Below are 27,761 nucleotides of genomic sequence, written 5' to 3'. Positions count from 1 at the left end.
CAGGGCTGGATTCCTCCCGTGCTCCATGGGAAGGGGGAAGCGCGCTCCCCTCCGCGCAGGACATAAGCCCAGGTCCTTGTGAGGTGGGGAGGGCTATGCCCCCCCTTCTCACCCCCATCTTCCAGATCTCACTCACACACACAATCTTGAGTCCTCAAAGTGGGTCCTCCAGTCCCGAACAGATGTCCCAAGACTCGGGGTTGGCCCAGTTGCTGCGGGTGGCTCTAAGCACAAAGGGCTCAAAGGGCTCTGTTCTTGGGGGGGGGGGGGTCATCCCTCAGCCTGCTTTCCCAAGCCTGCAGGTCCCAAAGAGGGGCTGCCCCCTTCTCCTTGGCCCCCTGGCCCGGGGGAAGAGCTTGCTCTCCCATGCACGCACAAACACACACACACGCACACACACACTATCCATTTCCAGCAAAGAGAGCGTTTTTGTCCCAATTTGGTGCAGAGCGCAACGGGTGGCTAATTTTAGCTCCCAGGCCAAGCAGTGTGGTCAGTTCCAGGCAAACCGCCCTGGGCCCGCTTCCTTCTCCCCCCCTCCCTCAGGCTGTTCTCCCCCGCCTTCCAGCAGAAAACGGGCCAAGCTTTAAAGAGGCAGCCGGTTCCGATGGAGAGCCCTGCGCCCCTCTCTTCTGCGGAAGGAGACTCAGCCAAACAAAGGGCTGCTCTAGATTTTTGGGGGGTGGGGTGGGGACTTTCTGGCATCAGACTGGGTGTTGGACTTGCCAGACCCCTTCCATATTTGGCAAGCAAGTGGGCAGCGTCGTGGGCACCTGGCCTGGCACGGAAGAGGCCTTCCGTGCCCCCCATCCCTGATGGGGGTTGCCAGCTTTGCAGAGCAGCCGCCGTGGGACAGGGAACTCCTCTGACGTGAGGAGCCTGGAATTGGGCTCCCTGGCATGCTGATGTCCTCCCCGTCCCTGGCTGGTTTTCCACCCCCAGCCCGTCTGGCACCGAAATAACTGCGCCAAACCAGCCTGGCTGCCTTCCACCTTTCCGTCCGCCTGGCTCTGCTGCTTTCCCTGGGAGGGGAGGCTTTCCCCTTGAGTAGCTCTCGGGGGGCTTGGTTGGTGGGGGGAATGCCTCTTTGGAGAGCAGGGCAGGCTGGGTAAGATTCCCTCCCCGATAATTGATGCGCTCCCCACTTCCTCGCCAGCTGCTTCTGTCTGGCGGGGCCGCCTGGCTTGGAGGCAGCATGGCTGATGGTGCCCAGGGTCTGTGGCAACCGGCTGGGAGGAAGCCCCCTGCACGGCCCGGGACTCGCATGGGGGACGCAGGCATCCTTCCTGCAGCTGGTTCAGGATTGTTCTCTGCCCTGGGCTGCCCCTTCTGAGCGCCTCTCCCCCCCCCAGCGCCCCCTCGCCTGTGGGTCTTTTCTTCTGGGGCAGCTGCTTGGACCAGGACGGGGACAGAGGCTGGCAGAAAGACACGGAGAAGGTATGGTGGGGAGGAGCGGGGAGGGGGATGGTAAGCTGCCCCCAGCTAACAAGCCGTGGGGTGATCAGGGCTCCCCAGGAGAGGAAGGGTGGGGGATGCAAGATTTCTGGACATGCTCAGAGGCACTCTTGATTGGCACTTCTTCAAGGGCAGCCTCGGGTGGAGAGGACTCCCTTCTTCTCCCAGGCTTTCCCCCATAGGACCCACAACAAAGGAGTCTTCTGGTCAGCTGAAATCTCCTCACTGGGCAAAATTGGAATCCAGAACCCCCTGGGGCCTCAGCACACTCCCAGAGGGGGACCTCTTGGGAACCAAGTTGCGTAAGCAGCGAACTGGTGTGGACTTCCCCAAGTCCAGCTGTGGGCGTGCAGCCTGAGCCGCTGCTTACACAACCCCTGGCCCGCCGCCCAGGAGGCCTGGTTCTACTGTCCTGCCCTGCCGTCAAGGCGCAAAGGTTGGACTAGATGATCCTTAGGGTTCCCTTCACCTGCCACTCAAGAGTGGCACGGCGGGCAGTTGAGGCTTCAGGAAAAAGGCTTCTGGGGGGAGGGCATGGGGCTGGACTGGAACGGGGTGGGTTGCCCCATGCTGTCCTTGGAGTCAGCCGTGGGGATTGAACCGTTGCTCATTCTGAGCTCTTCAAGAGAGGTGCACAACCTTTCGGGAACTGGCAGGCTGGAACCGTACTCTGCACGCGCTCAGGGGGATGGCTGCTTAAGGTCAAAACCACAACCCTGAGGCAGCTCTCCATTCAATTGGCTTGGACACCCCTGGGCTCAGCCGAGCAGGAATAAGAACGCGGCACATGGACCTGGATGTGCCGGGGCTGCAGACGCCTGCAGGGCAGGGGTGCGGTTGTGCCAGTGTTACTGCCAGTTCTGCAGGTTTGCCCCCCCGCAAAGAGTGGGCTAACTCATAATGAAGACAACAGACAAGGTTTCTTGATACACGAGTGGCCCAGAACATTATCTGGACCCCCCTTTTATTAAGAGCGTATAAGGAAATAAAAGTATCCTAATTTATTATTGGTTAAAATACAGCGTTATGCCTAATATGGTTATTTTTAGCTGTACCTGCTTAAGCGCTTTTACCACGTGTTTCCTATGCAGCTAGTAACTTCCTCAGTTTGAAAGTCCCTGTTAAGATCTAAGCATTGCTATTGTCATTGCAAACACAGCTTTCTAATTTGGGCCCTCCCAGTGGGCATCCATCTCAACCCGCATGTACTACTCAATTTATTCCAGTCCCAAATTCCATATATGTGTTCCAATCAGGAAAACTGATCTGCACACATACCATGGTGACCTTGTTCCCACATCTCCTCTGTTTTTGTTTTTTAAAGACACTCTTCTTCGTCCCCTTCTCAGTTGGTTAATGCGAAGGGTGCAGTGAGCGAGGGGATGCTGCCAGAGGCTTGTTCAGTGGTGTCCTTGTTCTCATCCTCACTGTTTAAGGTGAGGGGAACTTTTGCAGACACCTCATCTTCCTGAGGCAGGATTTGATAGGAGCCATGAGTGTGTAGCAAGCATAAACTCGTGCCGTTGCCTTTTTTTCAGCTAACAATGACAAACTATTGGAGATAGTACAAACAAAGATTGGCAAAACACAGGGTAATATATAAAGCAATCATTCCAATAAGCGCAACTACAGTTTGCAAACCAGGCAATTTTGACCACCATCCACTAAAGGCATCAGAGAGGTCCATCCCCTTCCATGTTTGCACAGGATTGTTGGAGACCATGGCTCCTCAGGGCAGGTGCCAGGCAGTGGAAGGATTTTTGTGCAGGGTCTGTAATGCCGGAGAGCTTCCTTGTGGCAGAATTATTCAGTTTGATGCACAATTCCGCAGGAAATGAGATAAAAAGTGTCACTGAGTAAGTTTTGTTCATAGTGTGATGGTTTGTAAAGTCATCTTCTTACAAAAGCTAGAAAAGGAGCTATTATCAGGAGAGGGATATCCCTGCAGTTGTCTATACAAGGCATAAACCTGACCCTGGGGCAACGTGAGAGGTGGTTTTGGGATTAAACATGTAGAAAGCAAATTTTCCATATATACACTTCAGACAAACAAAAGGCATCAGTTTGTGTGATGTATGCAAGCTGTACCCATAAGTCTTGTTTCATGTGTTGTTCAAGCGAATGTCTGGGTGATATGACAGCTCAAAATACAGTTATTATCAATTAAACACAAAAATTGCAGCACACAAATTCTCGGGTGCGCTTTGGTGGTTAAATTCTTCACATCTCCCCATGTCACTGGATGACTGGCATGACAGGATCGGGTTGGTGTAGAGTCACCGTTGCCATCTCTGGGATAGGAGTCAGGGGTTGGTGGCACGACATCTTTGGCTGGACCCTGTAGATGTAAACACAGCAGCCCTAGCCCCACCCCCAAGTAATTAAAGTAATCGGTCTTAACCATGTTTTGTCTGGTAATTGGTGTAAATATACCAAATGAAGAGGCAAACTTGTTTTCTGTTGAAAATGCCTCTGATAAGCGGTCGAATGAGAAATTGAAAAATTCAATTGATTCAAAGTAAATAAACAAGGATTGAGTTTGTTTTGCAGGGCTGGGAGGCCGAGGCATTTTTCCTCTTTTGATTTATTCAGGGCATATTTGTGAGTCTAATTAGCTCGCAATTCCCTGGCCATGAGAACCGCAGGGCAAGCCAATTGTGTGTGTGTTGGACAATTGGGCGTCCCAACATTGCAAAGGTACGAATGCAGTGGTTAATCACATGTTTTAATGGAAACATGTAGATATTTCCACGGGGCAAATGAAGCATATTGGGTGACATCCATTTGCCAGATCTGTCAGGATTCAGTGCCCCTGGGATTTACTCCCATAGGCACTGAATGTGCTTGATGACTGCATGTGGGGCATTGTTGAATGATTGCAGCCGCTTCTGTTGAAGAGAGATCAAATTGTTTCATAAATGCCTTTGAAAAGGCTGATGGTTTCTGATGTGAGAAACATGAAAGGAGTGCTGTCTTTTTGAAATAAGAGTTTGTAGGGAAAGAAAAACGGACAGCAAGGTAGGTTCAATAGAAGGAGAAAGATAAGCTTCATAGATAGAAGAAATAATTTGAGAGACATACAGACTATCCAAAATGAGATTAAAAGGCTGATCAGAAAATTGTTGAAATGCTAGCAAAGATGCATAGAGTTCCAGAGGAAAGGTACAGTTTTTGGTTTGGAGCTTCTTTGTAGATTGTTCCTGTTTGCACCGCCCCCAAGGGTGCGGCACTAAGCCTTGAAATGACCAGGTTTCCCACAATTAAAACAATTTCCGGTAGGGTGGGGAGAAGCAGATGAAGAAGAAGCAGAGGAAGAAGAAGCAGGAAATGCGCCATTTTGTTGCAACGCAGCAGCAAGAGCCCCCATCTTGTGGTCAGTTGTACCCACGATGCGACAAGCCTGAAGGAAATCAGCTAAAATAACCCCGAGACAATTTGCTATAGGTTAAAGAACCTTTTGACAATTCCTATTAGCATTTTCATAAGCCAATTTCAGAGAAAGTTCCTCATTATCAATTTGTCTTTCTAGATTTCCTTGTAAACTGAGCTGGATTCAAACAAAAATGTTATTCACTCTCTCTGACTACATATTGTAATTTCTAAGTCATCTCTGTAAGAATTCCTAATAGGGCAGCAACTAGCGCTGCCGACAGACAAAAAAACAAACAAACAACAGACCAACAAACAATTAAACAAACAAACGTGCCATCTGTTAAGTATGGAAAGTGCACGCAAACATAAAAACATAAAAGAGTAAAAAAAACAGCTTCAAAAATAAAACAAACAATCTAAATAAGGTAATTTGAGTCAATACTCTGAAATATAATTTGTTATGAGAATATCAAAATTTTCAGAAGGCAAAGTTGCATTAAAACTACAAATGCAGGCATCAAATATCACCCTTTACCCTGTCTTTCTCAGGCTGAGATGTCAGGGAGAGAAAAGAAAAAAAAATGGTGAAAAGAACACAGCCCCCCCCCTCTCCTGCCTTCTCACCGGGGAAAAAGAGGGGGGTGAGAGGAAAGGAAAAAATTTGTTGCTAAAACGACAGGCTCCCTTTTCTGGGAAGACAGGGAGAAGAAATAGAGACACATAAATCATTTTGTACTAGGGTTTTGATCCCTGATGAAAGAGAGGGCGAGATGTTACAGACATGCCCCTCCTTGGATTTTTACACTCTCTTTTAAAATAATGCTTTTCTTGAGGTTTCCTGTCTTGTAATAAAGCAGTTACTATGAGCGCAAGCCATTGCAGAATCGTACAGGGGAGGTATTGCTTCTGCAGGCACCTGATTATCAAATTTATAATAAATCATTCCATGACTACGCGCCACGTAGTCAAAATTTGGACTGGGGCTCTAGCAGCCGCATGGAAATATTCCCCCAATTTTGTCCATGTAGAGATTTTTGATGGACATTGTTGCCAAACATAGATTAAAAGTCCAATTAGTTCTTTATTTTTCAAACGAAAGAAAGATTTCCCTCCATTTGAGGCAATTTTGATTCGGTTAACTCTCTCAGCTTCTGCAAGTACGCTGTTTGCTGCTGGGAGGGCTTTCCGCCTATACTCACGAAAGACTTTGTCGTTTTTCAGAGGAGTCGAATGTGCACGGCCACCTCTCCGGCCAATGGGCATGGGCGGTCCGAAACGTATCTCTGTTGTGGAGATCACGTCGGGGTCACCAGTTGCAGGTTTGCCCCCCCGCAAAGAGTGGGCTAACTCATAATGAAGACAACAGACAAGGTTTCTTGATACACGAGTGGCCCAGAACATTATCTGGACCCCCCTTTTATTAAGAGCGTATAAGGAAATAAAAGTATCCTAATTTATTATTGGTTAAAATACAGCGTTATGCCTAATATGGTTATTTTTAGCTGTACCTGCTTAAGCGCTTTTACCACGTGTTTCCTATGCAGCTAGTAACTTCCTCAGTTTGAAAGTTCCTGTTAAGATCTAAGCATTGCTATTGTCATTGCAAACACAGCTTTCTAATTTGGGCCCTCCCAGTGGGCATCCATAACCCGCATTTACTACTCAATTTATTCCAGTCCCAAATTCCATATATGTGTTCCAATCAGGAAAACTGATCTGCACACATACCATGGGGACCTTGTTCCCACAAGTTCGGTGCGTGCACAATTTGCCCATGCCCACAGTTGCCTGTAAATAGGCCTGTGCATGCGCAGAACCTTAGAAATGTCCAAAAAAGATGCCACGGTGACCGGGGAACCGGTTTGGTGGCGTGGCGAGTCTGCCGTCTCTACCGGTTCAGCGACCCAATCGCAATTTCCACTCCCGGTTTGTCCGAACAGGGTGCGAACCGGTAGCAACCCACCTCTGCTCCAGGGCCTTCTGTCTCTGCCTTGTCACACCGGGTATTCCCCGCCCAGGGTGGAGATTCAGAGCCTGGCCTGACTCTGTTGTGTGGGGAGGGGGAGTGCAGGGCAGGAGTGCCAAGCGCAGGGCAGCCTCTGGCACGAGAGAATTGCCTGGCAAGGGCTTTCGGCTGGCAGAGCTGCTACCCTCGGGGTAGCTGGAAGGCAAGGCAGGAATCGTCTTTGCTTCAGGTGGCTCTAAGGGAGCCCAAGACGTTTCCTGGCTCAAGGGAAAACGGGGCAGTCGAGGAGGAAGAGAGCAAGGAGAGGCATGCTTTAAGGGGGGGGGACTTCGACTCCCAGAATCCCCCAGGTGGCATGGGGGGCACTTCAACTGCCGGATGAGACTGAGGGACGGCTGGGCTGTTAAACACCCTGGGTGGCTGTTACTCTGTGCACCCCTGGGCTGGAGCGGGGGGTGGGATAGGTGGCCTTTAGTGCCCCCTCCCTGTCACAAGGTAGTCCGATTTGTGTTACGTGGGGAGCATGATTTAGCCTATACAAGCGGAGCCTGGGCCTAAATCTCTGGGGCGCAATTACTTTTTTCAAGGGGGGGAGATCAGGATGGGGCACTGAATATGGAGATGGGGGATAATTGTTCCATTGAGTGTGCGCGTGGAGGGGGCTTGCGGCTGTTGCAGCTGTTGTGAGAGCCGACCTGTATACCTAGGGAGAGCCCGAGACACCCCACATTGCAGAGCACATCCAGAAAGGGGAGCTAGTGGAGACTTGGGGGTGGCTAGGCGTGGCCAGGGCTGGGAGGGTGGAGCTTAGAGTTGCTCAGGTTGCCTCCTGCCCCACAGGTGCTGTCACTGGGCGCCGATGTCCTCCCGGAATACAAGCTGCAAGCTCCCCGCATCCATAAGTGGACCATTCTGCACTACAGCCCCTTCAAGGCGGTCTGGGATTGGCTGATCCTGCTGCTGGTCATCTACACGGCCATCTTCACCCCGTACTCGGCGGCCTTCCTGCTCAACAACCTGCAGGGGCGGGACCAACGGCCGTGCAGCTACTCCTGCAGCCCCCTCAACGTGGTGGACCTGATCGTCGACATCATGTTCATCATCGACATCCTGATCAACTTCCGCACCACCTACGTCAACACCAACGAAGAGGTGGTCAGCCACCCGGCCAAGATCGCCATCCACTACTTCAAGGGCTGGTTCCTGATCGACATGGTGGCGGCCATTCCCTTCGACCTGCTCATCTTCGGCTCCGGCTCGGAAGAGGTACCGGGGGCGGCTGGCGGGAGACGACCCTACGTCGGAGATGGCTTGGCCTGCTTGGGATGGTGGCGGTGGGGCAGCCTTTGCCACTTCTCGCGAGGGCACAGGTTGTCCTGGACTTACAACTGCTACAGAATCCCCATTTCTCTGGCTGAGTGAAGTATTTGCAAATTTGGCCCTGTTTTTCGACATTCTTTCGCACCGTTGTTAAGATAATCCCTGCGGTTGTTCAAGTTAGTAACACAGCTGTTAAGTGAATCAGGATTTCCCATCAGATGGTCGCAAAAGGGGATTCAGTGACCCTGGGATGTGGCGACTATCGTAAAGCAAGAGAGTCCGTTACCAAGCATACTGGATTGGTTTCACCTGTCCACAGGGAGGCCGCAGCTGTTGTCAGTGGGAAAAACGGCCCCAAGTCACTTTTTTCCACTACCGTGGTAACGTTGAATGGCCACTAAAGGAACTGCTGTACATTGAGGACTAGCTGTACTGTGCCAGGTTTCAGGAAAAATGGGGGAAGTCTTTGCTTTTTAAAAGTTATTTGATGATCTGCGGGTAGCAGGAGAAGGTGCCCTTTTGATTTTCAGGGACTTTGAAGGACAATGGAAGGGTGTCCTCCCCCTCCCCCTCCCCCACTGAAGCAGGCACGCTGTGAGACAGAAGCTCTGATTTTGGCTGTGCCAGATGTTCATTTTTTGTCTTTCTGGCAAATGAAGCTCGGCGGGCTCTGACTTCCCGATGTAAGGTGGTTTCTATTGATCCAGCCGAAATGGATCTGTTGGAGATCTGCCTGCAATGAGGAGCAGGATTGAAGGTGGCACGCCAGGGGAGGGAGGGAGGGAGGGAGGAGAGCAATCCTGCTGGCACGGCTGGCCGTCTAGACAGCTCTGGCTCTTCCCCAAAGCTGGCATCACTGCCTACAGCCCAGCTGGGTGGCCCCCTTCAGGATTCCCTTGGCTGTGGGGAGAAACTAGGTCGACACAGAGGAGGCTCGTGCTGGCAGAGAGGGGTCGTGGTGCCCTTGGGCAGCTTGCATGGGGCGTTTGGTGGTCCAGAAGGGAAATGCATGGTCACGGGCAACTCAGACCTCCCTTACGCGAGCAGTAGCCGAGTGCACACACAATTGCAAGGGGTGTGTGCGTGGGCCTGCCACTCGGCTCAAACAACCTCCTCCCCTCAACGAAAAGGTTGGGGGACTGTGCTCTGTGCAGCCCCCAAGAGTCCCCACTGAGAATGACAATCGGCTTACCGCAGGGTGCGCAAAGGGGTTGAGGGACACTGTGGGTGACCCTGGATGAGAGTGGGGCTCTGGGAAATTCACACCCTCCCCACCACATCTGCCCACACAGACCACCACCCTGATTGGGCTGCTGAAGACGGCACGGCTGCTGCGCCTGGTGCGCGTGGCCCGCAAGCTGGACCGCTACTCGGAGTACGGCGCGGCGGTGCTCTTCCTGTTGATGTGCACCTTCGCCCTGATCGCCCACTGGCTGGCCTGCATCTGGTACGCCATCGGCAACATGGAGGGCAAGACCATCGGCTGGCTGCACTCGCTGGGCGGGCAGATCGGCAAGCCCTTCAATGAGACCACATCGCACCTTGGCCCCAGCATCAAGGACAAGTACATCACCGCCCTCTACTTCACCTTCAGCAGCCTCACCAGCGTCGGCTTTGGCAACGTGTCACCCAACACCAACCCTGAAAAGATTTTCTCCATCTGCGTCATGCTGATCGGCTGTGAGTGTGGCTGCCCGGGGGGGGGTGCTCAGTTGGGGTGGCCGCCCAGGGGGGCATCCAATTGGGGACAATGTTCCCTTAGATTGATGTCCTGGGGGCATTAGCCCCTCACAAAGGGTGGGTGCTCTCTGTGTATGCTCAGAGAAACTCTTCTCGGTGTGCAGGATGAGCTGGAACTGACTACAAAACACAGCCTTCCCATGGTAGCAGGCGGCGTGTTGCGTATCGCCCTGTGGTTTGGGAAGGGGGCGCTTATACCCAGATTTGCCACATAGTGGGGGAACTGTCTCAAGCCTGGAAATGGAGCAAAGGCCAGGGGTACCACTGTGTGAGGCACAACCCTTTCTCGGTGCCAAAATGCTGAATCCAGGCGCCGGGAGTGATAGTAGCTGACGGATGTCTTCCTTCTTGCCAGCACTGATGTACGCCAGCATCTTTGGGAATGTGTCAGCCATCATCCAGCGGCTGTACTCTGGCACCGCACGCTACCACGCCCAGATGCTGCGGGTGCGAGAGTTCATCCGCTTCCACCAAATCCCCAACCCCTTACGCCAGCGCCTAGAAGAATATTTCCAACACGCCTGGTCTTACACCAATGGCATCGACATGAATGCGGTGAGTTTGAGTAGCCCCTCTGCCCCCCCCCTCCCAAGGACCTGGCTGGTCCCTCCTCCTGGGGATCTGGGGGTCCAGTGTCCACCTAATGGGATCCTGGGGATGGAAGCGCTTGTGCCACTGGGATCTCCCACATTTGAACACCCAAGGAGAATAGAACAGGAGTCCACAACATCCGGTCCATAGTCCACTACCGGGCCTTGAGACATTTGCAACTGAGCCATAGAAGTGGTTGAGCATGTACTTACATCCCCACTTATTTGGGTGGCAGGTGAGTAGTGGTGGGATATGACCAGTACGCCCTGGCACCAGCTACTGTTCTGGTGTGGTGCTCTGGAGGGCCCACCCACCTGTTCACTCTCCTTATTGCTATTTGAGCCGATAAAGGCTTTTGCGCACGGAGTGCATGGTGCCTGCACAATTCTCCGCTGAGCAGCTGGAGCATTGTGGGTGCTAAGTATGCATGTGCCTGCTGCGTGCGTGCTGCGCATGTTCACGTGGTGGATGCCGGGCCCCATTGCAGCGTACTGGTTGCAACAGGATCCAGAACCCACCACTGCAGGTGAGCATGTGCGCACACTCGTCATTGGCACAATCAGCGAGCGCACGTTTCCACCGCTCGCGGGTGCTTCTCAGGATGGGGAGCCCCTATGGCCCCGATTCAAACTGTGCCCCCTCCCTCCCTCTCCCTCTGCAGGTGCTGAAGGGATTCCCCGAGTGCCTGCAAGCCGACATCTGCCTGCACCTGAACCGCACCCTGCTGCAGAACTGCCGTCCCTTCCGGGGCGCCAGTAAAGGCTGCCTGCGCGCCTTGGCCATGAAGTTCAAGACCACCCACGCTCCACCCGGAGACACCCTGGTGCACGCCGGAGACGTCCTCACTGCCCTCTACTTCATCTCCCGCGGCTCCATCGAGATCCTCCGAGGGGACGTAGTGGTGGCTATCCTAGGTGAGGAAGGGGCTTCCCCCCCATCCTTGTTCCGCCACTGGTCATGCAGAAAGGACAACCCTGCCGCTCAAGTGTCCTCCCAGAATGCCCCTTGGAAGGTGGCAGTGCCCCTGTATTAATGCAAGTAATCAGGGGTGGGTTTCAAATTTTTTTACTACCGGTTCAGTGGGCGTGGCTAGATGGGGGGGCATGGGACTGAGTGGGCATGGCCAACTTGGTGTCACTCAAACACACTCAGTCCCATGACACCCTCACCAAGCCATGCCCACTGAAACGGTAGCGAAAGGTTTTGACAGGGGTGGGTGGGGGTGCCTTTAGCCTCGCCGGAACGAAGGGATCCCTGGCAAACAACCGAGTAAGAAAAAAAAACCCTCCTCCCTGGCCCCCAGGGACACCCTGCAGGCTTCAGCAGGGCTGGGGAAAGGGAGAAACTGGGGCCTCTCTGGGACTGGCATGCACACCCCATTAAAAAGAGGGGGGGCAATTATATGTTTTCAACAAAGATTGTTCTGCACATGTGCAGAACAGAAAATAAAGATGGCGGGACCCAGGATAGAACCGGTATGGTCCCGTGTCCGGCTGAGTTACTACCTATTCGGCTGAAGTGGTCCGAACCGGTAGGAACCCACCTCTGCGACGTAATCCTTGACATACAACGTTCGTTTCGTGATCGTTTGACACGGAGAAAAGTGACTTATGACCGTTTTTCACACAACCATTGTACTGTATTTCCCCCAAAACAAGACCTGGGCCCTGGGTCTTATTTGGGGGGGGGGGTTATGTCTTATCTATCGTATTTTTCAGAGTATAAGATGCACCTTTCCCTCTAAAAGCGCATGGAAATGTTGGTGCATTGTATACACTGAATACAGCCATTTTTGCCCTGCTGAAGCCCTGTCCCGCATCCCATTTTTGCGAAAAATGAGCCGTTTTTCGCAAAAACAGACGTTTTTGCCTTCCCCCAGCCCTGCTGAAGCCTGCAGAGTGCTCTTGGGGGCCCGGGAGGACAAAAACTTTTTTTCTTACTTACCTCTTTGAAATCCTGGTGCATCTTATACACTGGTGCGTCTTATAGTCTGAAAAATTCAGTACTTATCTTAGGACTGTTGCAGCCAGGCCTCCCATGCCCCAACACCTGTCGCGCCATTGCCTGACCAGTGTGACATGCCATGCAGCCTCCTGCAAGTGGCAGCAACGGTGTGACAAACCATGCAGTGTCCTCCCGAAAGCGGCTACAAGTGGCTGCAGAAGTCTGGAAGCGGCGGGACAGGTGTCAGGACGTGGGGGGCCTGGCTGCAGCGGTCCTAAGATAAGCGGGTGCAGGGCGCATGGGGCAGCTCCACAGACACACCCCAGCTTGATTTTTACACATACGCCTCACCTCACCTCGTACAACCAGTCGGTGGGACAGAGTGGACAAGGTCTTAACTAGGGCTTATTTTCAGGCTAGGTCATATTTTTCAGGGAATCACAGTAGCCTCCCCGTGGTCACATGATCAAGATTCAGACCCTTGGCAACTGATTCCCAAGCATTCCCTCCTGTATCCCCCTCCCCACAACTCAGGGCAGTCTGTTGTCATGAAGCACAAAACAAACAAGGAGGCGGCTGACACGCATCTTCTGGCTAGTGTCCCTTCATCCTTGTGCCTTCTTTGTCTACTTCCCCAGGGAAGAACGATATTTTTGGGGAGCCGCTCAACCTCTATGCGCGGCCTGGCAAGTCTAACGCCGACGTGCGAGCCCTGACATACTGCGACCTGCACAAGATCCACCGGGAAGATCTCCTGGAGGTGCTGGACATGTATCCAGAGTTCTCTGACCATTTCTGGTCCAACCTGGAGATCACGTTCAACCTGCGAGATGTGAGTGCTTTGAGAGGGACTCTCCAGCCTGGACTAGGGACCCCGGAGCTCCCCAGACCCATCCTTCCTGCCGAGCCTCGCCCGTCCCCAAGTAAACACTCGGCTTGGCTTTGCAGACAAACATGATCCCGGGTTCGCCTGGCAGTGAGGAGATGAACGAGGGTTTCAACCGGCTGCGGCGGCGCAAACTCTCCTTCCGACGGCGCACCGAGAAAGGTGAGCGTTGGCCAGAGGTGGTCCCCACCTGCATTGTCCCCCTCCCTTGAAGTTTGCTGCTCCCTCCAGGGGCCCTCCCCCTCCCCCTCCCACGTCGGAGCCTTGAAGAGATTCAAGGAGTCGTGTCAGGTTTCCTATAAATGCCCTAATTGATTCATGAGTCTCGAGCCAAGTTTCAAAACAAAACTAGTCATTTATTAGGAGCACCGTTAGGCAAGGCCTTTTTGCAGTCAGATCTGAGCTTCGTTTAAATTATGGCTGAACTTTGTCCCTGTTCCTTCACTCCCCTCAGTCTGTGTCATAAATCACATTCCCCAATGAGGTGCACCCCTCCCAAGCCTGCTTTTAGAAATCTGAGATCCAACTCTAGCTGAAAGTATGCATGGAGTGCTCTCCCCCCTCCTTCCTCACCATGGCAACTTTAGGAATTGACAACGTGATCCTGGCTTCATCTGCCAATCCCAATGGAGCAAATGGTTGAAGGGCCAGGAGCAAACGACAGCCTTTTTGGGGGAGAGGTCTGCGAGGGGAACCATATATGTACGGCCACTGCAGATAGTCTCTTTTTGTGGCTGCCCTTTGTATGGGGGGTGGGCTGATCTTCTGGGTGAGAAACCGGCAGCTGGAACTGCCAACCGAGACAGAAAAAGAGGGCATCATTGCCCACCCAGCAAAGAAGGTTGGGTCTCCCTCCCTCCTTCCCTCCCTCCCTCTGGGGACCAGAAGACCCTAGACCAGGGGTGTCCAACTCAAGGCTCATGGGATGGATCTGGCATGTGTGCTGCTTAAATCTGGCCCATGGGGCCCACCTAGAAATAGCAAAGGATTGGCACGCGATGCCTCTGGCAGCCAAAGCAGGGCGTGTCCCCCTGTGCCCCTTTTTCAGCCTACACAGCTTCCTGGAGTATCCTACTGGCCAAAATGGGGCATGGAGGGGTGAGGGTGGCAGGGTACTGCAGGAGGCCATCCAGGCCAAAAATGGGGTATGGGGGGGACGGATGCATGCACCCCACCATGCCCCATTATGGCTGGCAAGATTCTGCAGGAAGTGTCCATCCCATCTCTCCCCCACCCCTCAGCTGGCCCATGTAGGAGAACTGCAATGCTGCAGGGTTTGACAACCCTGCCCTAGACCCACCAGCCTGGAGACGTTGCCTGAGACATACCTGCACCCCTAAAATAATTTTGTGCTCCCTGTTTTGCAGATGAACATCTGGGGGAATCGAGGTCCCAGCCCAAGGTGTTGCACCTGGGCCAGAACTGCCAGGCGCCTGCTGCCGCCAGGTGGGAGCCCTGCCTCAGCAGCTCAGCCGTGTCTAGCCCCGCCTCCAGTGACGAGGAGGAGACCCCCGTCCCCATCTCCAGGGCCACGGAGTTGTCGCCTTTCCACGTGGCCATGGGACCCCTGGCTGTTCCGCCCTCCGCAGCCCTCCCTGAGGAGCCGAGCAGCGATTCCTGCAACCCGCTATCCGGTAAGGCCTGTTGGGGGCGCTCATCGCCCACATCATCAATGGGGAGAGGGGACAGAAGGGGGAGGGGGTTTGGCCTCCCTCACCCATCACACAGGACCTCCATCCCGTCTTATGCTGCAGGAAGGCTGTGCTGTCGTCTTCTCCCAGCCTGCAAGGAGCCACGGCCGCAGTGCCCCTCTTTATGGCTGGGGGGGGGGCGGTAAGAGGCTGGCCTGCCCATATCACAGTGACCCCTGGGGCTGACACCCCCCCTCCTGTGTCCCCTCCCAGGAGCCTTTTCAGGCGTGTCGAATATCTTCAGCTTCTGGAGCGAGAGCCGAGAACGTCAGTACCAGGAGCTACCCCGCTGCCCGACTCCTGCCCGCCCCACCCTAAACCTCCCCTTGGCCGGCAGCGGCAGCCTCCCCTCCAGCAGGCGGCATCGCACCGAGCTGGAAGGCCGCCTGGACCTGCTCCAGAAGCAGCTCAATAGGTAGAACGTGTGTGTGTGTTTGTGTGTTTGGTTGGTTGTGTGTGTGTGTGCTTGTGCCCTGTAACCTCAGCAGAATCATTCCTGGGCATTTGCTGGCAAAGGGAAGGATACTCCTCCTCCCCTCCCAAGGCCAAGAGGGCCTTTCTTGGTGGTGTTCTCTTCACTTTTCCAAGACCCCAGCCCCTTCTGGAAAAGCAGGCACCCCCCACCCCAAAGAGCTGGCTAGAAGGAGGGGAGGGGGAAACAACGGAGGAGCCTTCATGCCCGGAGGAAGCCAAATTGGATGGGTGGAACAAGGAAGTTGGCACTCTTCTCACATGGGACGGGGTGTGTGTGTGTTGGGGCGGAAGTCTCTTCCTTACACAAAGGCACAGCAGGTGGATGTGGAGGCATGTGTGTCACATGGACAGACATCCCTGGAAGAGATTGCCCATCTTGGTCCCTACCCTCTTGGGCCAGCTAGCAGTGGGAGCTGAGCCTTGCCAGCCGTTTTACCTTCCTCTTGTCACTTCCACCCAGGCTGGAGAACCGCCTGACAACGGACGTGGCCTCCATTTTGCAACTGCTGCAGCGCCAAGCCATCCTGGTGCCTCCCGCCTACAGCGCCGTCTCCTCTCCGCAGCCCCCATCGAATGCCGAGCCCTCCTCAGGGGAGCACCCCCTGGCCTTCCCCCCCATCCTGGCCCAGGCGCTCTGCACCCAGACACAGGTGAGTGTCCCCTCAGAGAGCTGAGCTCCGCCCCCAGATTTGCAGCACCTAAAGTCCATGCGGGATTCTCGCCTGGTGTTCCGGGATCCCAGCCTCCCAGATGGACATGTGTCTGTCAGATGGACCAGATTCATGTGGCATCAACCATTGCCTTTGTGCCCATCCCTTCCCTTTTAAGGGGGCTTGGACCCCCCAGGCCACCTACAGCTGATCTTCCTCTCATCCCTTCTCAGATGCCTCATTTTCCATCTCTCCGAGTGGACACCACTGAGTCTACTGATGAGGTGGTGTTGCTGGTGGAGCCGCCCTGCGTGGCCCCTCGGCGCCTTTCTCTCCCGGGACAGCTGGCTGCCATGGGGGGACCGGACTTGCCTCCCGATTTGCACAGACACTGCTCGGACCCCGGCAGTTAATCGACTCTGGACGGAGACCCAGACGAGGGTCTCTTCACAATGGGGAGCAGACAGTGGACAAAGATTGCCAGGATCCTGTGCAGCCCAGCCGAGGGGCGGCTGCCTGGCATGGCCGAGCAGGGCTAGCCACTCTCCCATGACGACGTTAGCTGGCCTAACAGATGGGCAGATCCCGGAGGACGCCCAGGGAACTGGCGGGAGGGCTGCAAGAACTGTGGACGACGACGTGGTGTGAAGGACATGAGGAGGATGTAGGCGGAACCAACAGGACGCTGATGGCAAGGATCTGAACTTTGTGATGTACATCCTTCATGGGTTCCGGGGTTTCGGTCAACCCGGGTGGCTGAGCGGGGAGTCCAGGAGGAAAAGCGGCACTCCTATAGGGACCCCAAGCTGGAACCCCTGAGGAGCGCAGTGGGACACCTCCCCATCTCCTTATGGGGAGTCTTTGTGATAGTCGAAGGGCCCCCGTACCCTGCTTTCTTTTTTGAGAGACCCTCTCCCCTCCAGGACTTTCATAATCCAACCTTTGCTTCACCAAAGCGATTTCTCAGTGGTGTGGGGAGGCTCCAGCTGAGCAATAATTCCAAGCCCTTTGAGTCCACCAGGGGGAACTGTTCAGGATCGGAGCAGCCCACGTGGGAGAGCTGAGATCAGACCGGAAGTTGTGAGAATTGTGGACAGGCGGGTGTAGGTCATTTACTGCTGGATCACTCCCCACCTCTTTGAAACCGGGCTGTGTTCACAGCTCCTCCCCATTACACATGGAGCTGCAGGCAGGGTATCACTCCCCATCCCTGCAAAGGGTGTGTTCTCTGCACAGTGCACCTCACTTTCTCAGCCACTCCTAAATGTTCCCGCTGATGGGAAAACAGGGTGTAGGGGGACACAGTGGTGAATGGGGGAGGTCCCCTCCCCATGTCCCATTGCATCCCCCTCCCCATTAAAGCAGCAGCCTGCTGGATGCAACCCCCTTCCTGTTCTTCCCCACCGGTCCCTCTCACTTAGTAGCAGGCGGCTAGGTTCCATCAAGGGGGTGCTGATGCCGCCCCCACACTGCAAGTTTCCAGACCCCCCCTCTTCTGACAGCTTGCCCCACACATCTGAATGACGCACATTACATCCCGCCCCCCGCACGCATGCTGTCCTCGGCAGTAGCAACCAATGCCCAATAAACTTGGAGTGGATGACTAAACCCGCGCAGGTCTGGTCTGTGTGTGGTCTGTGTGGGTGGGTGGGTGGGTGTTTCAGAGGGGAGGGCTGTGTGGTTCAGCCTGGGAGTTGCAAAGATTGCCTGCAAAAGAGAAGAGCTGGCCGGAGAGTCCAGGCAGTCCTCGACTTATGACCACACTGGAGGCCCAAACCTTTGTCTTAAAGCGAGTCATTGTTTCATTGGACATGGTAGGCGTGACACTCATGCGCGCTCATGCGCAGTGCAATAAAAATTGTTGTACGCATGCACAGAAGTGAAAAACAAGATGTCGTCGCCTATGGCATCACCCGTAGAACTGGTTTGGGGGCAATGCAGGCCTGAGTCACTGCCAGTTCCAGCGACCCAGACTGCCAAACCACTTCAGTCGAACCGGTCCGAACCAGTAGGAACTGGCCATATCTCCAAACAGTCACTAAGTGAACTGTTGTAAGTTGAGAACTGCCTGTATATATTTCTTGCAGTGGGGGAGCAAAGGGGGGAGATAAAGCATCCAGGAGGGGCAACCAATTCTGCCCCTTCCCCACTTTCTGTACTGATCTTGAGAGCTCGTTGCGACAGGAACGACACCACAACCGGTCTACACAGAGCTGCCCCCACCTGGTTCCTTGGGTGTTAACAGCCCCTCCCCAAAAGGACCCATTCAGCCAAGCCCCACATCTACAGGAAGTCCTTGATTTACGACAGTTTGTTTAGTGACCAAAGTTACAGCGGCACTGGAAAAAAGGATCATTTTTCACCCTTACGACCGTTGCAGCATCCCCATGGCCACGTCTTTGACACGACCCCTGACTCACATTTACAATATACAGAGCATCCCGGGGGTGATGCGACCTTCCAACCCGATTTGCTTAACAACTGTGTGAGCAATTTAAGACTGATTCACTTCAAACTGGCCATAAAGATCATAAAATGAGGCCTAACACAACAAATGTCTGAGTTAGCCACTTACATTTTTGGGCCCAAATACGGTAGTAAGTTGAGGACCTCCCTGTGTGTCTGGGGTGGGACATAGTCCTAGGTACCTGGTTCAGGTGACAGACAACACAACGGACTGACCCTCAAAGGAACAACAGCTGGTAGTTTCAATCGGGAACAGAGGCTGGTCTGCGTGGAGACACCATTTTATATGTGGCACCCTAAAAATGAGGAGTTGTGGGGAAGATGGGGGACTCCCTATCTTGGGAAGCACAGGAGATTCAGGAGAAGTGTGGTCATTTGTGACCGGTTTTTTACACGACCGTTGCCATGGCCTCACAGTTGCACGATGAAAAATCTGGATGCTTTGCAACTGACTCATATGTACGACCGTCACAGTGGCCCAGGGTCCCGACCGTCTGACGAGCAACGTCATGGGGATTCCTGTTGTTCAGTTAGTAACACGGTGGCAAAGCAAACTTGTGTTACTAACTAAACAGTGGCAGGGATTGGCTTAGCAACTGTGACCAGGAAGGTTGTAAAACGGCAAAACCACCATCTAGCAACAAAAATGAAATTGTTGTAAGGCAAAGACTACCTGTATGGGTTGGTTTGGGTGCAGAGTGTGGTGACTTCCCCGGGAGGGCCACTGCGGGTGTTGTGGCTGCGTGAGCCACATGGGTAGGTGAGTTGCTGTTGATTGGCGCTGTGGGTGGGGCCTTCAGTGGCACATGGGCTGTGGGGGGGGGGTCTAGGGCTGTGATGGTGAACCTATGGCATGCATGCCAGAGGTGGCACACAGAACCCTCTCTGTGGGCACACGCACCATTGCCAGTTGCTCTTCTTGTTTCTGGCATGTATGTTTTCGCAGGTGCCAGAGTGATGGAAAACAGCCTGAAAACGGCCCAAAACAGCAGAAAAATGACCTGAAAAAGCCCTTAAAACGGTCTGAAAACATCCCCAAAAATGTCAGGCAATACCAAGCATGCATGTGCCGGCCAGCTGGTCTTCGGGTTTCCGGCACTCCAGCACACTCACACATGCTCCTAGGTTCCAGCTTGGGCACTCAGTGCCGAAAAGGTTCGGCCTCACTGTTCTAGGGGTTCAATATTCTTGGCCTTCTATACCCCAAGCTGCCCTTTGAGAGAGAGTTTTGTGTGTGGCACCATTTGTGTAGACTGTGCTTCGAAAGGTTTATTTCAATTTATTTTGATGACAGCCCTGGTGGGTAGGGCAGAGGATTCCCGTGGCCCACAGGGGAAGCCCTGCTCCGACAGCCACCCTCTGGGGAAGCGGGACTATAGAGGTGTAATACCTGCAATCCTTAAGTCCTGAGACTCCCCCCTTGTGGTCCCTTGCCCCTTGTTGCAGTCAGTAATGGGCCAGGAGGGGAAGCAAGTGAGGAAGAATCAGCGCCAGCTGCTGGCAGTCGAGGGACAGCTAGTCCTGGAAAGGATCTGGAGCAGGGAGAACACCAAGGGTGGGGGGAGGCAGCATGGCCAGGTTCCTACTCAGTCTTTCTGCCCACAGACCCTCTGCCTGGCCAGGGGCATCACTACATGAGGTCCTTCAGAAGGTGTGTTTCGAACCGGCGACAGTGGCGTTCCATGATCAGAAGGTCCCAGCTGAGCTAGATGGGGCTGTAAGTGCCGTTGTAGCTGAAGGGCACTTTCGTCACACAGTGTCCCGGGCTCTCTGGAGTCCAGCGCTGAATCTGCACTCCGTCCCCAGCCTCTTTGGGACGCACAATGACTGTGCGACGGGATGCCACTGAGGGGTCTTCATCGAAGAAGTTGAAGGGGCGCAGTAGGAAGCCCACTACATTGCCGGGTGTGGCCGTGTTGGGGATGTCCTCCGAGTGGGGGATGTGGAGGAAGCCCACCGTCACCCAGGCCACCAGGTCCTGTCAGAAAGAAATCTCCAGTTAGAAACGCACACAGACACAGAAACAACACACACAAACACACAACCTTCTCTCTCTGACCTGCTTGTCGATGCTCTCGTCGTTCCGAAGGAAGTTTTCAAAGCTCACGCTGGGGTGCCACGGGTCGTTCTGGATGTACAAGCTGCTGCTGACGCCTTCGTTCTCGTGCTGTTGAGTCACCGCTAAGTGGTACCTGCCAAGAGGATGTCCTGCCTCAAGCTCCAGGTGTGGCCGGGGTGACCCTGCCCTACCTGTCTAGATGAAACACCTGTGTCCGAAGATCCCAATGCCCTCCCTCCAGTGGTGGATTGCAGGCAGTACGCCCCTGTACGGGTGTACCGGTGCCTGCTGGGAGCACCGGGTACCATTCCAGTACGGTGCTCCAGAGGGCCCACCCGCCTGCCCAAGCTTCTTACCTGTATTCTGAGCTCTTTGGCGCTTCTGCACACGCACGGAGCATATGGCACCTTTACGACGCTCCGCCGAGCAGCTGGAGCATCACAGAGGCGTCACAGAGGTAAGGCCGCATGCATGCATGCCACATGCCGCATGCATGCATGCCACATGAGCACATGATGCATGCGCACATGCTGCGTGCATGCATGTGGGAGATGCCGGGCCCCATTGCACCGTACCGGGGATCCGGAACCCACCACTGCCTCCCTCTGTCTCTGCAGCACCATGCAGCACCGTTGTGTTGACATTTCCATACTGTAGAACCATCCAGCAACCCGGAGCCCTCCATGATCCTGTCCCGCGACTCTGCAACAGTGCCCCCTCCCATTTCCCAATGTTCCCCACACCATGCTGCTGTTGAGTCTCCCCATAAGAACTGGGGGACGCTGCCTTGGTTGTTTCCCTAAATCCAGCTCTGCTTTTTCGGCCCATGCTGCTCTCCAACCCAGCCTTGTATCTGAAGTGCCTGTGGTCGCCGCCTTCCCATTTTGTTTGCTATCACCCTTGAAGAGAATGCTAGAGGGCAGAGACCCTTTATTCTTCTACTCTAAAGCTGGCCGTATGGAAAGAAGATCCCCAGCTCTGCCCTGCTCTGATCTCGCTCTGTCTGGGGATATTGCATGAAGCCCTCTGTTGTGGCCTGTTGGCCGCCAGCCCCTCCAGCAGCCGAATCAGAGGAGGAGGAGGAGGAGGAGGAGGAGGAGGAGGAGGAGGAGGAGGAGGAGGAGGAGGAGGAGGAGGAGGAGGAGGAGGAGGCATGGGAGTCAGGGTCAGCATCAAGTCAACCTGAGAGCTCAAAGAGGGAAGAGGGAATGGAGTTGGCAGAGGTGAGCCTGGGCTGCCTGTCAGCTCCCAGGTGTGGAGGTGGCTGATGAGGAAGAGGAGGAACAGCCAGGTCCAATGCCTGGTGCGCGGATGTGCAGAAGGCAGAGGAGAGGAGAGCAGTGGAAATCTATGGGCCGGTCCTGGGGATGGAAGAGCCACTTCTGCTAGCGAAGCCCCACCCTAGCTCTGGGGATAATAGGCAGGGGGCAGAGATGAACAGATGTGGCAGATAACTATTCATCTTCCGGCCAGCCGGCGTTGAGAGAGAAACTTTTTCCAGGGCTGCCGGCGCTCTGAATAAAGGATGAGTTAACTTCCGAGGGTGTGTCATGTTTGGGGAGCTGGGTCAGAACACTCTCCTTTGGGAAGACTTGGGGGTGGCAATCTGGAAAGGCCGTGGCCCCTGCACAATCGTGATTGCGTCCTACCCCATCCTCGCTCACCTGCTCCAGGGGACGCCATTCTCTTCCTTCCAATTACGCGGCAAGACGAGGCCGGCGTGGGAGTTGATCTGGATGCGGTAGCTACGCGGGTGGTCCCAGCGGTTCTTCTGGCTGGGGTTGGAGACCAGGAAGTAGCGAGGCAGGGGCTTGCCAATGGGGAACGTGGCCTGGCGCTCGCGGAGGCGTGGCTCCCGCTTCAAGCGTGGCTGCACCAGTCGGTGGCTCGGTTGCCAGGGGAGAGATATGTTCTCGAAGGCCACATCCACCGTTTCAAAGCTGTTGGCAGTCCCTGCGAAGAAAGCCAAGACCGGTGTGTATTTCGTCACTCTTCCATGACAGCTAGGGAGTGAGGGCCCTGCCTTGAAGCAACACAATCCTGGGCTGTGTAAACAGTTCAGAGAAGAGCAACTAAGAGGATTGAAGGCCTGGAGACAGTGGCAGGTTACAGCCGGTACTACTGGTACCGCCATACCGGTAGGAGCCGGGAGCAGCTGACAGGGTACCAGTACAGTGGGCGGTTTGGCCCACCCGCCCACCCGCGTTCTATGCCTGTTTTTAAAGCAACTGGCCAATTGCGCATATGCACACAGCATGCAGCGCCTACATGACCTCCGACAAGCAGCTGGGTGTGGCAGGGGTGGTGGAGTGTGCTTGGGTGTGCAGCGCGCATGCACGAACAGGATACCCGGCCCTGTGACCAGTGTACCGGTAGCGACAGGGAGAGGAACCCACCATTGGCCGGAGACCGAAACAGATGAAGAATGGTTGTAGGATTTGTGTCATCTTGAGAGAAGAAAGACTAGGGGGGGGGGTATGGTAGCAGTCTTCCCGGATTTGAGGGGCTGCCCCTAAGAAGAGGGGCTCGACTTATTTCCCAAAGCACCAGAAGGCAAGGCAAGAAACAATGAATGATGGAAACTCACCGAGGAGAGAAACAACCTTCGGCCGATTCGCTCACACAGAGAGGGTCTCCTCCAGGTGCCGTCCACTAGGCTGTGCCAGTGGGCGACGCCCAGGGGAAGGCTCTGTGATGGGCCCGACCCTCTGGAATGACCTCCCCCCTGACATTAGAACAACCATGGACCTCCGCTCCTTCCGAAAGAAGCTCAAAACCCACCTGTTTAATCTAGCCGGCCTGGCCTAATTCCAGCTCTCCCACCTCAGTCTGTATTTTTAAATTTCATGGGTTGGTCTTACGCTAAGTTTTTAATTTTTATAAATTTGTACAGGGGTTTAAAGTTTAATCCGATTTTAATTATATTTATTATTATTTGTATGGTTTTTAATTTGGTACCTGTACACCGCCCCGAGTCCCTTCGGGGAGAGGGGGCGGTCTAGAAATAAAATAAAATAAAATAAACCTGGAATTAAGGAGAAATTTCTTAACAGGGAGGACAATTAACCAGTGGAACTGCTTGCCACCAGAAGTGTAGGTGCCCCATCATTGGAGGTTTGTTTTGGTTTTTTTTTTAAAAAAGACTGGACAACCACCTATCTGAAATGGCATGGAGTGTCCTGCTTGAGCAGGGGGCTGGACTAGAAGACCTCCAAGGTCCCTTCTGGCTCCATTCTGATTGGTTGATTGATTGATTGATCTCCCAAGAAGCAGGAGGAACTCCCCTGGCCCCCTGGGGTTGGAAGATGGAATCGGGAGGATGTGAAGCAAACCACCTGGGTTCCAGTGGTGGACGTTGTAGTCACAGGCAGGACAAAGAGCCTGCCACCCAAAGAACGAGCTTTGGAGAACATTAAAACTGCACCCTTCATCACAGAAGAGAGAGGACAATCTTTTGTAGACGGGACCTCTTGGAGATGGGCCCCATATAAAGGAAGTTACTTCAAGGAAAACTATTCCCGGAGCCTATTTTGTTTCCATGGAGTGGTGCGGTGGCCTAGAGGGGGAGGTCTCACTTCACAATCAGAAAGCTGTGAGTTCAATCCTAGGCAGGGGCCGATATTCTCTCTCTGGGCACAATGAAAATATCTCTGCTGAACCAAACTCTGCATTGGTGACAAGAAAGGCATCCAGCCAGTAAAACACTCTGCTAGCTCAACTCAGTTGCTCAGACTCCACAAGGGATTATGGCAGGGGTGTCAAACTCAAGGCCCGGGGGCCAGATCCGGCCCGTGTTGTAGTTAGATCCGGCTCATGATGCTACCCTGGAAACAGCGAAGAACTGGCCCCCAGCACCTCAGGTCAGCAGGACACTGATCTAAAATTTGGTGGCAGCCATCAGGGCCTGAACACGGTCAGCCTTAGATCTATGGGGCTGCCCTGGAGTCAGTGAGAAGCAGCCACCATCCCATGGAGACAATGGATCCCACCCGGGCCAACACAGCCACCCCACCGACATGAACAACATCGAACTGGACACAACCACCCCAGCCCCCCAAGGTGAACCCCAGCCCTGATGTGGCCCTCAATTAAATCGAGTTTGACACCCCTGGATCGTGGGGTCATTAAAAGATGATGATGATTTTGTTTCCACGGACATGGCCGACTGGACGAAAAACTTCTGTCCAGAAGAGTTCGGCCGTTACGGTGAAGATTTGAACCCAGGTCCCCACCACTCCATCTGGGGTGGGAAAGGGAACTCACCTGCAACATCTAGGTCAATCTTGTAGTGTACCAGGTGGGTGTGGATGTTGCCCAACAAGTGAGTATGGAGACGGGTGCCGTAGGGGATCCCCTCGGGCGTGTAGAAGGAAGTGTGGACGTAGCCCGTGGCATGGACCTTGGTCTCCAGTACGCCGTTAGGAAAGAGCAGAAAGTCCCAAATGTAGTCGTAGTTGTAGACGGTGGAAGTGGTACGGATCACCAGGGCATGACCCTCCAGGCCTGCGTAGAAGGTGGAACCTCCTTGGAAGTTGCTGTCGAAGTGGCGGCGCAGGGGCACGCCCGTCGGCAGCTCGAAAATACAGATGGCACTGGGGTAGTGGACTGGTGCATCGGCGTCATAGTGGTGGTAGGCGTCCATGAAGGTGGCCGTCTCTGGACAATCAATGCCCGGAGCCAGTTCGTGAGTGACGCTTCCCATGCCCCATCCGACATCGATGTATTTGGTTTGCATGGTGGCCGGGGAGTTCCCACCATAGAAGGCAATGGCCTCCTGCACGCTCACCTCGTAGGCGACGCGCTCCCCATTGAATCGTACATCAAAAAGCTGCAGGCCTGTGGAGGTGCGTAACCGGAAGGCCAGGCTCCACCCGCTGTACTCCACGAGGTTGCCGTGCACGGAATAGCGTCGTCCCTGTGGTTCACACACTTTGGCACCATGCACGTCGGTCGGGGGCCCAGCGTTGAACTCCCCGCGGGGCACAAAGCTGGAGAAGAGGGTTTGGTCCGGATGGGAAACCAGCCGAACGATGGGCACTTTGCCCTGCGCGTACTGCTGGGCCAGTTCCTGTGGTGTGCCGAAGTACTGTCCGTTGTACCACACCATCTCGATGGACCAGCCGGCAGGGTCCAACTCCTTGTGGTTGATCAGGACTTCCAGCCCGACGGGGTGCAGGAAGAAACCCTCGATGGCACGCTGCAGAATGATCCATGTCCGCCGTTCCCCAGAGGCCAGGCCACGCGGGGCGATATCGGTGAAGGTCAGGCATCGGTCCTGGCAGTCCTGGAGGCTGAAGCCAGAGACGTCCTTCAGGAACTGGTTTAGGGGGGCCAGGAGTTCGGTCAGCTTGTCAAAGACCAGCTTGTACTCCAGTTGGGTCATGGGTCTGGTGACGAAAGGCACCGGCTGGCCAGATGGGCGATAGAACTTCGGCACGGGCAGTGGCCCCACGATGTACTCAGTGATGTTGGGCTTGGCGCTGGTGCCAAAGAAGACCACTGCTCGGGCGCGCCGGCGCGGGGGCTCCGTGCCGGTATTGAGGTAGCACAAGGCCTGGCTTTTCTTCGGAGGGAGCATTTCAATCAGGAAGAGGCTGTTCTTGGCAAGGGACCCCCCCTTGCTCGGTTGGAGTCCCAGTTCAGGACGACTCATCAGGAACGTCCGGACGGCCCGAAGCTCCGCAGGGCTCAAGTCAGAGAAAATGGAGGCCGCCTTTTGGCTCAGAGGGGGCAGCGTACCCTGGATGGCCTGGACGAAAAGAGAGAGCATTCCCACCACGTAGGCCACCAGCATCCTCATTGCGACGGGTCTGTTGGAGGAAGGAGAGGCATGTGGGAGGAACTCGCAGGCAGCAGAGAGACGTGGCCAACGCTAAGAGTTTATTCCCTCCCAGCTGCAAACTCTCTGCTGTTCGGCTCTGATGCACCTCAGCTGTACCGGAGGCAGCAGCGTTCTGGCTAATGGAGCCAAGGGGGTGGGGAGGGGGAAATGGGAAGAGGGAGGGAGGGAGGAGAGGGAATGAAGGGAGAAGGGAGAAGGAGAGAGGAAGGAAGGAAAGGAAGGAGGAGGAAGGGAGACAGGCAGAAAGGCAGGCAAGAAGGAGAGGGAAGAAGAGGAAAAGAAGGAGAGAAGGAAGAAGAGGAAGGAGAGAAGGAAGAAGAGGAAAAGAAGAACGAAAGGAAAAGGAGAGAAGAAGGGAGGAAGGGAGGTAGGAAGCAGAGGGAAGGAGGGAGAGGGAAAGATGGAGGGAGGAAGAACAGAGAAGAAGGAGGGAGGGAGGCAATAAGGAGAGGGAAGGAGGGAGAGAGGGAAGGATGGAAGGAGGCAGGAAGGAAAGAAGGAAGAAGAGGGAAGCAAGCAAGGAGGAAAGGAGGGAGGGAGGGAAGGAAGGAAAGGAGGGAGAAAGAGGGAGGGGAAGGAGGGAAGGAAGGAAGGAGGGCATTTGGAATCCATCTGTCTCATGGCTTAAAATATTCCATGTTTTCACTGCCCAGTAGGCAGCCAGGCATCCTGGCACAACTTTGGGTCAAGATCTCCGCTCTTATGTCTGGGGGGAGGGGGGATTGCAAAACATGGATGGGGACTGGGGGGCTGCAGGGGGGGTTGTGTCCCCTGGGACAGTTCACCCCAGCCCCGACCTGTCTTTGGGGTCCCTATTGCTTGAGGGGGGGCATCTTTCCGATTCTCCATCCAGTTCAATTGCGGGCAAGGGTCCCTCCCCGTTCCCCCCCCCCCCATGGCAGACCCGTGGAGCCACCAAGCGCTTTGTGGCTGAGCCTCCCACCCTGCCAATTATTCAAGCGCCTGAGACCCCCCCTCCCCTCTAAACAATGGGTGCATGGGTGGGCAGTGGGCTGACAGCTCCTCCTCAGAAAGTTCCCTCCCAGCTTCTCTCAGGGAACCTCACCTGCACCCCCTCCCCAGGGACCTTCCTTCCTTCCTTTCCTCCTTTCTTTCCTCCTTCCCTCCCTCTCTTCCTCCTCCCTCTCTTCCCTCCCTCCTCCTGCCCTTCCTTCCTTGCCTCCCTCCTCCTGCTCTTCTTTTCTTTTCCTATCCCTCCTTCCCTCCCTCTCTTCTTCCCTCCCTCCTCCTCCTGCTCTTCCTTTCTCCCCTTCTCCTTCTTCCCACTCTTTCTTCTTCCTTTCC

The 27,761-nt window shown here is 54.6% G+C and overlaps 2 protein-coding genes across 3 annotated transcripts in view; one reads left to right on the top strand and one right to left on the bottom strand.

Annotated features, from left to right (window-relative positions):
* LOC309400650 (voltage-gated inwardly rectifying potassium channel KCNH2-like) overlaps nt 1-17,681 on the top strand; it is a 43,285-nt gene extending 25,604 nt beyond the window's left edge. For both annotated transcript variants that reach the window (XM_081969216.1, XM_081969215.1), the window contains exons 6-15: nt 7,634-8,059; nt 9,406-9,793; nt 10,209-10,408; nt 11,106-11,358; nt 13,027-13,220; nt 13,337-13,436; nt 14,642-14,908; nt 15,179-15,380; nt 15,900-16,089; nt 16,323-17,681. In XM_081969216.1, the coding sequence (XP_081825342.1) occupies nt 7,634-8,059; nt 9,406-9,793; nt 10,209-10,408; nt 11,106-11,358; nt 13,027-13,220; nt 13,337-13,436; nt 14,642-14,908; nt 15,179-15,380; nt 15,900-16,089; nt 16,323-16,502 (2,400 nt within the window). In that variant the 3' untranslated portion in view covers nt 16,503-17,681. The remainder of the gene's footprint in view (nt 1-7,633; nt 8,060-9,405; nt 9,794-10,208; nt 10,409-11,105; nt 11,359-13,026; nt 13,221-13,336; nt 13,437-14,641; nt 14,909-15,178; nt 15,381-15,899; nt 16,090-16,322) is intronic.
* Nucleotides 17,682-19,818: 2,137 nt separating this feature from the next.
* LOC309400655 (diamine oxidase [copper-containing]-like) lies at nt 19,819-26,566 on the bottom strand. The gene is made up of 4 exons (XM_081969231.1): nt 24,878-26,566; nt 22,279-22,567; nt 20,615-20,747; nt 19,819-20,533 (listed from the first exon to the last, which is right to left on the bottom strand). Exons 1-4 carry the CDS (start codon nt 26,412-26,414, stop codon nt 20,261-20,263), a joined length of 2,232 nt encoding a protein of 743 aa, XP_081825357.1. The 5' UTR covers nt 26,415-26,566; the 3' UTR covers nt 19,819-20,260.
* Nucleotides 26,567-27,761: the final 1,195 nt, after the last annotated feature.

Source organism: Natrix helvetica (genome assembly GCF_964273705.1).
Source record: "Natrix helvetica genome assembly, chromosome: W".
Classification (NCBI taxonomy): Eukaryota; Metazoa; Chordata; class Lepidosauria; order Squamata; family Natricidae; genus Natrix; species Natrix helvetica.
Note: the sequence above shows the minus strand (reverse complement) of the source record. Positions and strands in the feature narration are given on the sequence as shown.